Here is a 15,553-nt window from a genome sequence, read left to right as displayed (position 1 = left end):
AAGTGGGTGTCAGTTTTTCCTCGGAGATTTTTTGTTCTAATCAAACATATTTTCATCGTCAAATCTGTAATTGTATGAGTTCGCAATTATTCGTCCAAATATATTTTATTTTGTCAAATAGACTTTCACGAAACTTCAGACGAAATTAACTTTAAAATGAAGTCAAAACAATTTTAACTACGTAAATGCTTTTACTTTTATTTGCGTTTAGAAAGACCCTGCACGGTGTTTATTGAAATTGTAATGTCTTGTTTGGCAAAACAAGTATACAATTATTATAATAATATTATAACATAGTGAAGAGAATTAACGGCTGGATAATAAATACTCTCTCTGTTCCAACTAAGTTGATCAACTTCTTTTCAGCATGAGATTCAAAAAATTAGCATTTTAAATGCATTTGATACTAAAATGAATAAATGATTAGATATTTTCTTGATTATATTTATTCCATATAAGAAAATTGCTCAACTTAGACCGTCCAAAAAAGAATATTAATCAAGTTAATTATGACGACAGGAGTAATATAATACATAATATAATAAGATACGTATAACATTTTTATAACATTTTTTATGAGAAGAATATATACAAATATTTAGTGTTATTTGATTTTAGATCCACTCTCTAAGGGGGGCGCTCAAATCCCATTACACAAAATACAACTTGACTGTCTCTCACATTCTCTGTGCAGTTGTACACTGATATTTCACACACTAAAAAATAGTTGAAGAATTGGCATTTCATTACAGAACACTTCCAAGGTGACTATGGGGAAATATATCAGCAGTAAAGCTAAAAAATTTAGAGAGAGAGAAGCATTTTTGATAGTAAAATTTAACATATAAAGCAAAAGGAGTTTCAACTTGTTGAAGCTTGTATTGTTTCCAACATATGCTCAACTCTATATTTCATGACAGGTTGGCCAGACCTCGTTTTCTTATACATTTTTTCCTTGAGAGCCCTCCTTCGAGCTTCTGATGCCTCTCTCTCTTCCTTCTTTGCCTCAATCATCGCTTCCCTCTCTATCCTAGCCTTCTCCTGCTCCTCGTGCTTCTTCTCGTACAACTCTTGGAGGTTCCTTGCATTCTTCTTGTACATCGTCTTCTTCTGCCTAGCACGATTAACCTCGTTTGCCACATTTTCACCCTGCCATCAACCAAATTGTTAATTTGAGATGAAATCAACCTCAGAATCCACTAATACATTTAGATACAAGGAGCATATCTAGGTTCATACTTCAACCTATAAACCCCATAAGAACCAAGAATGGCAAGAAAGAAATAGAAAATGATTCGATTGGGAATAAACTCAAACCTCTAACAGTCCTTGGGTAGTGGAAGGAGTGCTCCGGTGCTCTTGTTGGTTTATCGTCTTCTTATATTTCTTAACATACTTAGCATTTTTATAGAATTCTCTTTGCTTTTCTGCAGAAGAAACCAATTGTTTAGTAGGTAGGTATAGGATGCAGCAACACTTAGTCCCCTGCATAAGTGTTACATCTCACAATTATAGACATGATTGCAGTGTCCCCAAATCTAAAACCTTATCACCACTAGAAGCATAAACAGGTGATAAATTGGTGAACAAAAGTTCAACTTAGTGATCGTGATAAACAAAGCCAATCATACTGAATGCAGCAAAATTTAAACTAAATTCCAAGACCAACAAAATCGAGTCTCGAAACCTCCACAGCTGTGATTATGTTTCTTATGCCTAAGTTGTCGCGACAACCATCTAATGCCACAAATAATTCATACCGAGTTTCATGCAAACCCTTCTCCCCAATCCAACAAAAGAATTGAAAGCTCTTACTTCCATTTATCACTTCATCCTACTAATCTACAGCTATTCCAATAAACTCTGTGCAGAGCAATTTTGTTTTGGTGAAAAATCAATTAGCTAACATTTATGCGCAAGCTCCAAATAACCATTGAACGAGTATCAAGCAAACCCAAATTTTTGATTGAGGAAACAATAGAATAACATAATTCAAACGTTTATACAAAATAAGGATATTTCACAACTCGTCGTTGCATCCTTCAACATAGTCACCAATTTTTGCACAAATTTTGCTACCCAACACACATTCATATTGCAATCCGCAAGATAACTTCAAATTTCACCAGAAAACATAAACTAAAACTAGCAAACGCCGGAGAATAAGAACCAAACAACAAGATTAAGTCAATTTCTGATTTCAAGTTTCACTATACTAACTACTTACCACATTAAACGAAAAATAGAGTAAAGTAATTATCAAGATATGCAAACTTTAAGAAAAGGAGAAATAGAGAAACATACTGATAACCGAAGGATTGTAATTGTCATTCCTAGCCTTAGCATTCGCGAATGATGCGAGAGACAGGCCACCTCGCCCTCCGAGTCTCTGCATATTCTTCTTCATCTTCTTCTTGTTCGTGACGCCGCCTATTTCCGTCTCTTTGTCTCCGTATCGCTCGGAAACTCCTCCACCTTTCTTCATCGTGAATTTTCGATCAAGTTTTAGCGCTGCAACTCAAGAACCAAACCCTAATTGCAGAAACGGGAAGGGTAATTTGGTAGAAGACAAGAGCGGCTGAAGAGGGCTCAACTCATATCTTTATTTAATCCGGTAATACTACACTAGTGTATTACCCGTCGAAATTTATATATTTTGTAATTTATATATTTTACGCTATTTTTATGATAAAATATATCAAATATTTTTATATAAATTATTTATATAATTAATTAAATTAGCGATACATTTTAAATTATACTCCTTCTGTCTATGAAAGAACTTCCTAAGAGTGAGTGACACGGGTTTTAAGAAAAAATGTTGTTGAATGTATTGAGAGTGAATAAAAGGTAGTTTAGTGTATTGGGAGTGGTGAAAAGTGTTATAATTAATATTGAGAGTTGTGAAAAGTAAAAAGTAAGAGTAATTATAAGTGGTGGGGTATAGTCAAAAAATAGGTAGGAAGTTTTTTTGTATACGTCCCAAAAAGAAAAGATAGAAAGTTCTTTCGTGAACGGAGGGATTTTTTTTTTTTTTGCGTAGGCAAGGAAATTTTTTTCATTGCACATGGTACCAGAATGATTCCAAAGTTCTACCCCCTGCCCGGTGAGCGCTACCTTCCCAGTGAGCGCTAAGGTGAAAGAGTCGTGGAAACTCTTCCGCCAAAGTTCTACCCCCCCGCCCAACATTGATTCCAAAAACTCAGTTGATTACCCTCCCCAATTCTCAAAGCAAGGTTCTCCCTAAGCCATTTGTCCTTCTCCCCCGACTTAACTCCAGGACCCGCTTCCACCACCCCACACCCAAGCCTCTATTACCCCCGACCCAGAATCCTTCTCCATCCCAACTCAACTCCCCTTGGCTTGCCCTAATCACCCTAACCCACAGCAGATTTTTCCCATTTAAAAACCTCCAAATCCATTTAATATATACTCCTTCGTGGACGGAGGGAGTATATATTAATCTCAACAACTTTTAACAATTAAATATCAATTTTTTTGAGATAATAAAAATACTCTTTTATACTCCTATAAGCTTTCATATGAAATTTTATAAAAAGTTGACGGGTAAGAGAAAAAAAGTAGAAAAATATATAAATTTGATATAGGTACGATGAAGGATTTATTTGTTGCCTTTTTTTAGAGGGATTTGTTTCATTTGGTTTTACAAGATTTATTAATTTTGTTTAATATTTTTAATTTTCCTTTTGATAATAATTTTATCTGGAGTTTGAAAGATCATAATCGAACTTGTAAGATCATAACTAATTATGAAAATCATCTCGCCTTGATGTTTAAAAGTTCATAACTGAGTTATCGAACATCAAATAAATCATTTGGAGTTTTAAAAGCAACCAAGTTGTGGGCATCATCTCGTCTCAAACTTGACAGATCACTAGGGGTGTAAATGAGCCGAGTCGAGTCGAGTATTGCCATGCTCAGACTCGAGCTCGACTATTTTGATGAAGCTCGAGCTCGAGCTCGACTCGGCCGAGCTTGATTTTTTTGAGCTCGAGCTCGACTCGATGTCATATTTGTGAGCTCGAGCTCGACTCGGTTAAGCTCGATTGTGGAGTCTTGCTCGAGTTTGAGCTCGAGCTCGAGCTCATTTAAGCTCGTTGAGCTCGAGCTCGTTCAAACTCGGTGAACTCGAGCTCGTTTGGGCCATTTTGTGGGTTTTAAATATATTTAATTTTGGGCTAATATATAATATATTATATACTAATTACTTGAGCTCGATTAGGCTCGCGAGCCTAACGAGTCGAGTATCACGAAACTCGAACTCGGGCTCGGTACCAACTCGAGTAGCTCGAGCTCGAGCTCGACTCGACTACCATCGAGTCGATTTCGAGTAATCTTCGAGCCGATCCCGAGTAGCTCGCGAGCTAGCTCGACTCACTTACACCCCTACAGATCACCGCTAACTTATGAGCATCATCTTATCTGAAACTTGAAAGAGCATCATCTCGTCTAGAGTTTTGAGCATCACATCATCAAATATGAAATTATATTCAACCATAACTTCAATTGTCAACTCTCTAACAAATAGAACTCTAATCAGTTTAGATATTTCATTTATATATGTAATTTTATTAGTCCAAACCTCTATTAGTAAGTGATTTTATTATCCATTCTTGACTCATATAGTAATATGTGCCAATTTGTCGAACCAGTTTAAATTTTATAAAAATCTACCCAATCAAATAACTTGTAACAACTATGGTATATTAATAATATGAATAAGAAAATATAAATAATCAAATTCAAAGTATATATTTGCGATGAAACTCATTTAGAATTTACAAATTCATACCCGTAATAATTAGAGAATTAATAAAAAATTGTTGTTACTATACATTTTCATTTTATAAAATAGCTAAATAATCAAATATACTTTGTTAGATTAGTTGATTATACATCTCAACCAAAATTCGAACAATACAAAATATACATTAATTATTAATGTATAAATAACAAAGAATTAAAATAATAAAAAAATTCAAATAGAAATATCAACTAACATGATACTCTATGTTGTACAGGTGTGAGGGGGCGCGTGCGGGAGCGATACGATTCGGGTGTGGGGATACAGATTTTCAAAACATATAGGATCTATGCGATTCGTGAAGGATACGTCTGTTATATTTATATATTTTATTATATATGACCAATCAAATTGAAAAAAAGTAAGAACATTCATAAATTAAATGTTGCATTGCAAATATAAGTCAAATATTAAGAAATAAAATACATATAATAGCTGAAATTGCAAGATAAAGCATTTCAATCTGCCACTTGTATTCTTATAATTATTTAATTTATTAGTTTACTACTAATTATGATAGAACTTAGAAAATAAAATCTAGTAGGATTATAATTTCTTAAAATTGAATTCTTCTTTGTTGAGGGATCGAAGAGACACAAATAATTGTAGGGCAATAAATTAAAAAAAATTGTAAAAGAGCCTAAAAATAATGAAATTATTCAAAATAACCCTCAATGCACCCTAAATGCACCAGATTCGTGAGGTGGACGCACCCGATTCGCGAATCCGATTTTAAAAAATAATAATAAAAAATTGGGGGGATTCGCCATGTGGTGAAACCCACACGAATCGCAAATTTATCCATGATAAAGTTTAATAGAAGATCAATATAGGAATAACAAATGCCTAATATAGGAATGATGAATGTCATTTTATTTAGGTTATGAATTGTTAAAGTTTAATATGTTTTTCATGTGGGATAGAGGTTTTATAATAGCTAAGAATGGACAATGGAGAAGATGCCACCTAAAATTGAGGATGAATATAGTGCATTCAATATATTTAATTTTTATATATAATTAATAAATTTAATATATAGATTAGTTTATTTTTCAAATTAGTTACTTAATCTATTACTATGTTTTAATTAGTTTTCTAATAGTAATTTGTTTCCTTATCCTTTTAATATTAATTTCAGTTTCTTATTATAATTCTAAGTAGTTACTTAGTCTACTATTTTAATTAGTTTCCCAATAATTACTTAGTCTATTATATTCTAATTAGTATTTCAATTTTTTCAATGAATATCAATTACTATAGTACATCATCGAGTATATATACTGACATGCACAAGTAACACAACTTCTTATTACTACTACCAACAAAATCTGACTATACATACATGAAAGCACAAGGTTAAGAAAAAGCATTCATGATATATTTCTTCAACAATAAATGTAAATCCATTAGAGTGAAAATACATATAATTGAAAAATCAGAATGAAGGAAAATATATACTTCATTGGTTGGTTGAAAAGTCTGAAACTCTGAATGAAGAAAATACAACAAATATAATATTGAAAATACTCTTTTAATTGCAAATGTCTGAATGAGTAAGCATAGACAATATGAAATGTTAGTGAAATTGATTGAAGAATTCTAGAAATTAAAGGTAGAAAAATAATATAGAATTAGAAAATTTATTGTTATAATCAATATTTTTTGCCACAAACTATATTTTGGAACTTCTTATTATTGGTTGATTAATATTAATCAACAATCAAGATATACATATTAATCACAAATCTAGATTTATATATTGTACAACATGCCATTAATCTATATCTCTCAAATCTATTTGAAAATGATACATCAAACCAACATTTGGAGACATTATTCTCTTTAGATGGAGTTTTATACTTTTTTTTACAATGTAAGCAATTTGTGATGGTTTCCTTGCTAAGACTAAGATCTAGAGCTTCTGCTTCAACAAGAATCCTTGAGATCTCTTATTTATGAGAAAATTCTTATTTCTCTTGAGACTTTCAGAATCATCTTAATTTGCTAACACACAATACAATATATATCATAGCATTCGCAGCTGCTGAATAGGAAAAGAGAATGAAGATGCATAAAGAAGTAATATTGTGGATGAAATTGGTTGCAAAATTCTATAATTTATAGGTGAAAATTAGTATAAAAAAGGAAAATTTATTAATGTAATTAATATTGCCACAAATTATGTTTCGTAACATGCCAATTAATTAGCTGATTGATAAATATTAATGAATAATTAGAATAATATCAATTAAAGAAATATCATTTCCAAAAGGTGAATTAAAAAAACTAAAAGAACACTAATGAATGTTTTGAAAAACGACAATTTGGCCTTACTATCATATTTTATTGTGAAACTTTGAACATGATGCATTTGATTTGCTTTGGTTGAAGCTTAAATAGAGCCAATATTATAGTATAAAATATGAAAAATATAAATGACTTATGTTATTAGAGTATAAATAAATAATATTATAGATCTGTATAAAAAAGCAATAATATACTAAAGCATAAATCCTTGAACATGATGCATTTTTTTTTTAAAATTAGAATATAACTAATATCGTATAAAATATGAAAAGTAATTGATGCCATTATATAAGGAAGGTTTTAATTAATGAGCATAAATTTTATCTTTCCAAATGCAAGATGATAACTAATTGATGTTAATGATGGGAAATTAATGATGAATCAAATAATATATGTATATTTAATTATTATTGAAAATGAGTAAAATGTAGAAATTAGAAAAAAGAGAATGGAGATTATTGAGAGCGCTACGTAGGATAGAGAATGAATGTGGGCTCTCAAAAATGTATTCTATTTAATAATAGATAGATTACTATTATATTTGCCACATCTATACTCTACAATCGATTTTTCTTATGCTATATTAAAAAAGCAACATTCAATTAGAAATCAATTTTAAATTAATTTTTAGCTTGAATGATAATTTTATAATTATGGTAAAATAAAAAATTTATTTATAAATTATATATTCACTCCGTCTTTATAAAAAGTATTCGTTTCTAAATGACACGTATCTTAATAAAATAGTTGAATGTATTATGAGTGGAGTAAGAGGTCCTACTTTTTTTTGAGTGGAAAACTTACCAAAAATAGACTACATGTATTTTATAAGGAAGAACAAAAATGACAAATTGAAATTCGACAGAGGGAGTGGTATTTTTTCTTTTTATTTCATTTTTCTCTATCTTTTTTTGGTTTTATTTCTTTTTAAAATTATGAAATTCGACTAATTATAAAATATTTAATATACATATCAAATTAAAGATCACGACGATATATTTTATGTAAATGATTGATTTAAAATATAAAAATTATATTTATTTAAAGATTAACATTTTAAAACATTCTCTATCCTCTCTAATATTTTTTTGAATAAATTTATTTTTCATTTCTTTTCTATTTTTATTTTTATTTTTATTTTCATTTTCATTTTATTAAAACTTATATCTTCTTTGTTTTTTTTATGATATCAATTAAAATTAAAATTGAGTTGTTATTAAAATTAAAATTAAAATTTTCATTTTATTAAAACTTATATCTTCTATGTTTTTTATGACAAATTGTTTTTTTTTTTTTTTTAAAACTTATATCTTCAACTCAACTATATTCAATTAAAATTAATTTTTATAATATTTATAAATATGATAATTGAGTTGATATCAATTTTATATAAATATAGAATATAAAAATATTTTCCATACATTGCACGGAGAGCAAATGCCACTACAAGAAAACACGCGATTAACGACCGAAATTTTCGGTCGTTAATTTTGCGGCCTTAACGATCGATTTACGACCGTTTAACGATCGATTTTATATTTTATTATTTTTTTATTTTTTAACGACCGAAAATTCGGTCGCTAATTATTTTTTTAATATTTTAATATTTTATTTTTCTTAACGACCGAATTGTCGGTCGTAATTTTTTTTTTATATTTTAATTATTTTTTAAATTTTAACGACCGAAAATTCGGTCGTTAATATATTTTTTTTATTTTTTGTTTTAAAAATAATTTTTTTAAAAAAAATTAAGTTTTTTTTAACGACCGAATTATTCGCTCGTTAATATTATTTTTTTTATTTTTTAAATAAAAAAATATTTTTTTAATTATTTTTTTATAGATCGAATTTTTCGATCGTTAAAATTATTTTTATTTATTTATTTTTATTTTTTTATTTTTTTTATTTTATTTATTAACGACCGAATAATCGGTCGTTAATATTATTTTTTCAATTTTTAAAATTTTTAAATTTCGTTTTTATTTTCATTTATTTTTATTTTTATTTTTATTTTTATTTTTATTTTTATTTTTTGATTATATATATATATATATTATTGTTATTTTTCATACTCATATTTTCTTTTCTTTTTTTAATTGCGATAATATAATTTTTTATTATTTTAAATTCGATCGTATATTTACCGTTAATGTTTCGCCGGCACCACAAATCTTAGTTATTATCTCGACATATTATAAGGTTATGAATTATTAATGATATTTTATATTGAATTAGAGTTTAAATGAATTAATAGGTACTATATATATATATCAATAATACGAGTGTTCTGTACTGGTGAGTGGTGACTACTCAAAAGGAACTTCAAGATTAAGCGTGTTTGACTGAGAGCACAAGTAAGATAGGTGACCTACTGGGAAGTTCGTCAAATGGTATGCAATTAAGGTCAAAATACATTAGATTACACTAAAAATACTTGTGGGATACAAAGATATTAAAAAAAAAATTCAAAATTTTATTTTTTTTATTAGTTTTTAACGACCGAAATTTCGGTAGTTTAAAATAAAATTTCGGTCGTTATTTAAAAAAATAATTTATTTTTATTTTTATTTTTTATTTTTTTTTTCAAAATTTAAAGACCGAAATTTCAGTCGTTAAAAATAAAAAATCGGTCGTTAAATTTAACGACCGAAAAAACGGTCGTTAAACTCAGGCGACGATGCAAACAACGACCGAAAAAAACGGTCGTTAAATCGATCGTTAAAAATATTAACGACCGATTTTTGGGTTTTAACGACCGAAATTTCGATCGTTAGAGCCGCATTTTCTTGTAGTGTGCTAGTAATATAAAAAGGCAACTCTCAATTTCAAATTGATTTGAGTGACAATTTCACATCACATTCACGCCCCACTATCTCACACACTTTCTTGCAACTTTTATTATTGGTAGAACAGTACACGAGTTTCAATAATAGTATTTAGTTATTACAAAGTTACTTTAGTATATGATCTTTAACATGATTAGTGATCTATAATATATTTATAATACTCTCTTCGTCCCTCATATTTATGCATATTTTTTATTGTTGGTACGTCCCCCAAATTTATGCACTCTTTATTTTTTTACACTACCTCATACATAACTTTCAATTTTAAATTAATTTTAAAATTGCGTGGCAATTTTGTATTTATAATAAAATTAAGGGAAAAATAGCAAATAGTCCCCTAAGGAGTGTAAAATTTCTCTATTCTTGACGGACATTTAACTTCGTCCATTTTTTTTTCATTTACTTTAACAAGGATTTAAATTGAGCATAACTCAAAATTAATAGCATTCTCTTCGTTCCATAAAAAATACTTCTTCCGTCCCATTTCAAATTGAGCAGGACACCTATAGTTACGAGACATTTGAAATGGGACGGAGGGAGTATTACTTTTTTTCCATCTGGCCCATAAAAAAGTATATTACTTTCATTTTCGGACATGACCCCACACATTATCTATCAATTATTATCACTTTAAAAAAAAATTGATCTCTTTCTCCTCTCAACATATTATCTATCAAATATTTTTTTAAATTCGTGTCATCCCCGAGTGATACTCTAATTCTATGAAGCATGAAGACGTCCCCCGGCAGCGCGTACTCGTTCCGGGGACAATACACATTCAATCTGTAATATATCAATATCAAATCAAGAAGCTTCTAGAGTACAATTAAACATTAGAATATGAAACGAGTTCCTTGTGTAGAAGATTTCAATTGTTTATTGTCTGCATCAAAACTACACACTTTTTTCTAAATACAATTTTTTCGTTATGGTTATAAAGTTCTCATGCATATGTCATCGAAATTTAAATGTCATATCCAAATAACGTTTTGTTTAAAATTGAGGTAAAGTCCAATGCTATCAGTTAGGAAAAATGTTTTTGTCGGCGCACGATTACAGTTCGAACGCCTCTTTTCCGCAACTCCCTGAAAATTATTGATCAAAAAGTAGAATTATTGTTCAATACAAACGTAGCGTAGAAATGGAAAAAAAATAAATAATAATAAGACATTTTTGGTGAATTGGTTGTAAAAAATTCTTTTTCCATCTTTACTTTAACTGGGAATTCAAATTTAAGACGCACTATGCACACCTATATTTGAGATCTCATCCTCTTATGTTTCTTTGATATAACGTGACAGTATTTAAAATCTTGTTAGGCTTTCGCATTTTGATATTATATCTTTTATATATATATATATATATATATATATATATATGATTAATTAATAATTAAACAAAAAAATTTAAAGATCGGCTCACTATGGACTCGAACCCTTAAGTCAATTAGCTCAATTTTTCTTAAATGAAAATTATATACACAATTTTTTTGTGTATAACGCAATAATTTATGCATATAAAATTTATTTACATTTTTATATGCAACAATATTTATATAAATGCATATATGAGTGTAACTAAATTTTATTACACTTAAAGATGTAGTAATAAATTTTGTAATATTTTGTAACTGTCCCTATTAATCAATTTTGTTGAAACGAAATTACTCCTATTTTTACATGCTTATATTGAAAATAAACAACAAATAAAATCATCTCCTTTCCAGTTTAAGTTCATTTATCATACATAATTAAATTACTGCTTATTCAGCTCAACATTTATGTATGTAAGTAAATTCATTCAAAAAGTGCACGGGAAGGGCAATTTGAAAACGAGATATACATAAATTCAAACGGTACAAGAGAGATGGATTACAAATCTAATTAATCTCCACACTAAGGCAAGACTTGCTAGGAGCTAAATTTAAAGTTCTGAACCAAAATTTTGTTTAATTATCTCTATCAAATCCCCACACTTTGCCAATAAATTCTTAAACACCACCCTATATATTTTTATAATTTCAAATACTCCAAATAACATAAATTCAAACTTACCAAATCTCATAAATTCTTTTATTCCTTTATCAGCTCAACATCACACACACACACACACTAACTAACTATCCGCTTTTTACCAGCTTTTCACATTTACCTCTAAAATATTGAGATAATAAATTCATATAACAATAATCTTATTTGAACAGGATAAAATTCCGGAATAGATATTTTGTAGAAGTTTCAGAATCAAATAGTATTCGGTAAATTATTTCTCCGACTTTTAATAATAATAATAATAATAATAATAATAATAATAATAATAATAATAATAATCTCTAAATTTAATTTTTTTTGGGTGTAATTCCAATAGTGACAAATATTTATATACCTCGATCAATAATTAATACGTTCATATTTTCCATAAAACCTCGTAATTGCGCAAGATAATGTATAATATAGAAATTAAACCAACAAAATTACGGAATTTTCATATCATATACACACTATCCATACAAACAATATTCGATCATGTAAAATAACAAAGTAAATAACTTAGTAATTGGCGATGCCTTTTCCAAAACTAGCTAAGAAGTAAGAAATCAAGAATTACAACTAGCTAGGCTTCATCGTAATTGACAACGACCACCTGGATTTCCCGATTGTTAGACGCAGGAATATCTGAATATTCTTGAGGGTTATTTAGGGTTTTGAGTTGGGCACTTATTTTGGTAGCAGAATCTCCCTCAGCAGGTTGAATCTGCTGTTTCCGGCACACATTCTTGTTCTTGTACACCAAGTATAATATCATTTGCGCCACGCCGAATATAAACCCAATAATGTTGGGCGTCTGCACAAACATCAAATAATTAATAATAATAATTAAAGCAATTGATTAAATGAAAAGACAAAAGAAATTACTCACAGCTATGTAGTAATCTTTGATAAGAAAGCCATAGAAGAACCAAACGACAGCGCACAATGTGAGGAAGAAGGAGAGTGTGAAGGGCATAAACTCTACGCTTTTGGTCCGTACAACTTGTCTCTGCACCCACGCCCACGCCGTCAATTAATAAAATCAAATACTATATTTTTCAGAATAAATTAAAATGATCGGAATAGCTAGTAATTACCATGATGCTAAGAGGAGCAAGAAAGACGGTGACGGAGAAGACGGCGCAGATCCATCCGACGATGTTCACTCGTAGATGCCCACATGCGAAATAATACGTGCATGTTGTAATAAATCCTAGTGAAGTTACATTGAGTAAGAGGATCAACTTTGTGGTGAAAACCTACAGAATTAAGTGAAAATTAATTAATTAATGTGATTGAAAAGTAGCAAATTGAAAAAAGAATGACTTACTCTAGATTCCTTGGTTGCATAGATCATGTATATTGCTAGATATAGAAGCTCGATGGCGCATCCGAAGCTGTTAATGGTGACGAGCATGACTGCGTTTTTCTTGAGAAAGGCGTAGTATAAATACAGCATCGCACTAAACAATGCCACTGCATAAGGGATTGCTTGGAATCCTTCTGTCGATTTCTTCTTGCAAATCCTATGAAATGTTGGTCTGCGAAACCCTAATTTTGTTAATTAATGAAATTTTCAACATCAAAATTAAACAGATAAAGAGATATGGAACATACACTGGAGCCAAGTAAACCAAGAACGACACCACGTTACCTTGAAGAAAAAAGAAAAAAAAAAAGTTAGGGTGAAGCACGATAATCTTAAAACACTAATACGATAAGAAATTAAATGATGAAATTAACTAAATGATTTACCAAGAATGCCAAAAGCACTGGCCATGTTGGGTGCCATTCTTGATGTATGGTGTGAGTTCTTGGTTTTGAGAGCTCAAGTTTGGTTTGATGATGATGAGAGAAAATTCTTGTGATTTTTGTTGGTATATATACAGACCTAAAAAGACAAGTGCATTTGAAATTTGATCAAAAATTTGTGGTTTGTTTGGAGATATTATTGTTTGGCTTGAGCTGTCTGGGAATAACAACTGGCTAAATTAATGAATTGTCATAATTTTTTTGTTTGATTTTTCAAGCCTATGTAGCAAGCTAGAGCTAGTTTATAGATATTTAACAACTTGGAAAAGCTTGCATTTAGGGTTGCATGAATTTATTTTCATTTTATTTAAGTGCAAAAACCCATTTCCTAGAAAGTTTAGAAAAGTTAGGAATTTCTTTTGTGGAGTAGTGACAATTAAATTGTTGTAAATGAGGTTAGCATAATCTTTATGAATTCGGCACCCAAATTTTCTCTTTGAAGCCACACACCTTCTTCACACTTTCATTTGCATTTTCTAAAAGTCTAAAACTAGTCTTAGTTTTTTGTGCCATTTGATTCTCTTTAAATTTTTTTCTTGAATATTATTTCAAGCGAATGATGCTATGCGACGTTGCCAATCACATAAGTTTTTTATTTTATTTTAAACGTTTAGTGAGATAAAGTGGACAAATTAAGAAATTAGAAACAATTTCAAATGAATATGAAAGAAGTAAATAATTAAATTTAGATTTTTTTTTTCTAGAAAATCTTGTCAAAGAATTGCATGAGTCGCTTGGAACTTAATTAAGCCGTTTGATTTCGTGAAGAAAAAAGTATCAAAGCATGGACACAATTAACGGACGCCATTGGTCACAGACTGGATCCTCCATATATCCCAAAATTAATTGTGTTACACTATATACTCTAACTTTATAAAATTAAAAATTTAATTTTTATAATTAACACACTGTGTGTGAACAGTGAGGTCCCGGATTCGCTGCTCTCCCTCCCATTGATTTAAAAATTAGAATTTATATATAAAAAATAATTAAGAATCCTAATTAAATTAGCAAATTTCAATTAATTCTTTAAAAATTATACTACTAAAATAAAATGGAAAAATTGAACACGGTTGTAGTTGCAAAGTAGAGTTTAAGCGGGGCCTACTTCCGTTAATGCCTTTATTTCCTCGTTTTAGAACTAAACACACTTTCTACACGACTTCCCTTTTCCGCTTAGAAAGATGGCTTTTCTTCGTGCAACGTACTTTACCTTATTATCGTCATTTCATTAACTAACACAAATAATATTTCCTTATAAAAAAAATAAAAAATAAAAAACTTAGCATGTTTAGTATTGGTACATTTATTTCGTTTTGAAGTTTAAATTATATACATTTTTCTGGTACAAAAATGATCGCATAGGCCTTCAGAAATAGACGCGAGATTAATATTCGAATAAAAATAAACGAAATGGACACGTAATTAAGTTCGATACAAAAATCTGCGTGTATATTTGATTGCTAACGCGACTATTTCATACCAATAATTAGGCCGACCTAAAGTTACAAGTAAAATTAAAATATTATCGAAAATGTGTCAATATTTGAAATCACTGGACAAACTTTAGTTTATCTACAGAGTGATCTTACCCATTTAGTTAACTGATATATATTCTTTTGATGTAAAACGGAAAGTTTTTCGTTACCTAAATTATCACTTTTAATCAAAATGAACGAACCTTATATGTATCATTGACAGACAACATGCAGTTCTTCGAAAAAAAAAATTAG

At 29.5% G+C, this 15,553-nt stretch overlaps 2 protein-coding genes across 2 annotated transcripts; both read right to left on the bottom strand.

Annotated features, from left to right (window-relative positions):
• Positions 1-707: 707 nt before the first annotated feature.
• Positions 708-2,648, bottom strand: LOC131000500 (uncharacterized). The gene is made up of 3 exons (XM_057926431.1): positions 2,305-2,648; positions 1,318-1,427; positions 708-1,149 (listed from the first exon to the last, which is right to left on the bottom strand). The coding sequence occupies exons 1-3, from the start codon at positions 2,483-2,485 to the stop codon at positions 862-864; spliced, it is 579 nt and encodes a 192-aa protein (XP_057782414.1). The 5' UTR covers positions 2,486-2,648; the 3' UTR covers positions 708-861.
• Positions 2,649-12,437: 9,789 nt separating this feature from the next.
• LOC131000499 (bidirectional sugar transporter NEC1-like) lies at positions 12,438-13,998 on the bottom strand. Its single transcript, XM_057926429.1, has 6 exons — positions 13,764-13,998; positions 13,626-13,662; positions 13,339-13,549; positions 13,106-13,267; positions 12,898-13,017; positions 12,438-12,822 (listed from the first exon to the last, which is right to left on the bottom strand). The coding sequence occupies exons 1-6, from the start codon at positions 13,798-13,800 to the stop codon at positions 12,592-12,594; spliced, it is 798 nt and encodes a 265-aa protein (XP_057782412.1). The 5' UTR covers positions 13,801-13,998; the 3' UTR covers positions 12,438-12,591.
• Between the last annotated feature and the right edge of the window lie 1,555 nt (positions 13,999-15,553).

Source organism: Salvia miltiorrhiza, chromosome 8 (assembly GCF_028751815.1).
Source record: "Salvia miltiorrhiza cultivar Shanhuang (shh) chromosome 8, IMPLAD_Smil_shh, whole genome shotgun sequence".
Classification (NCBI taxonomy): Eukaryota; Viridiplantae; Streptophyta; class Magnoliopsida; order Lamiales; family Lamiaceae; genus Salvia; species Salvia miltiorrhiza.
Note: the sequence above shows the minus strand (reverse complement) of the source record. Positions and strands in the feature narration are given on the sequence as shown.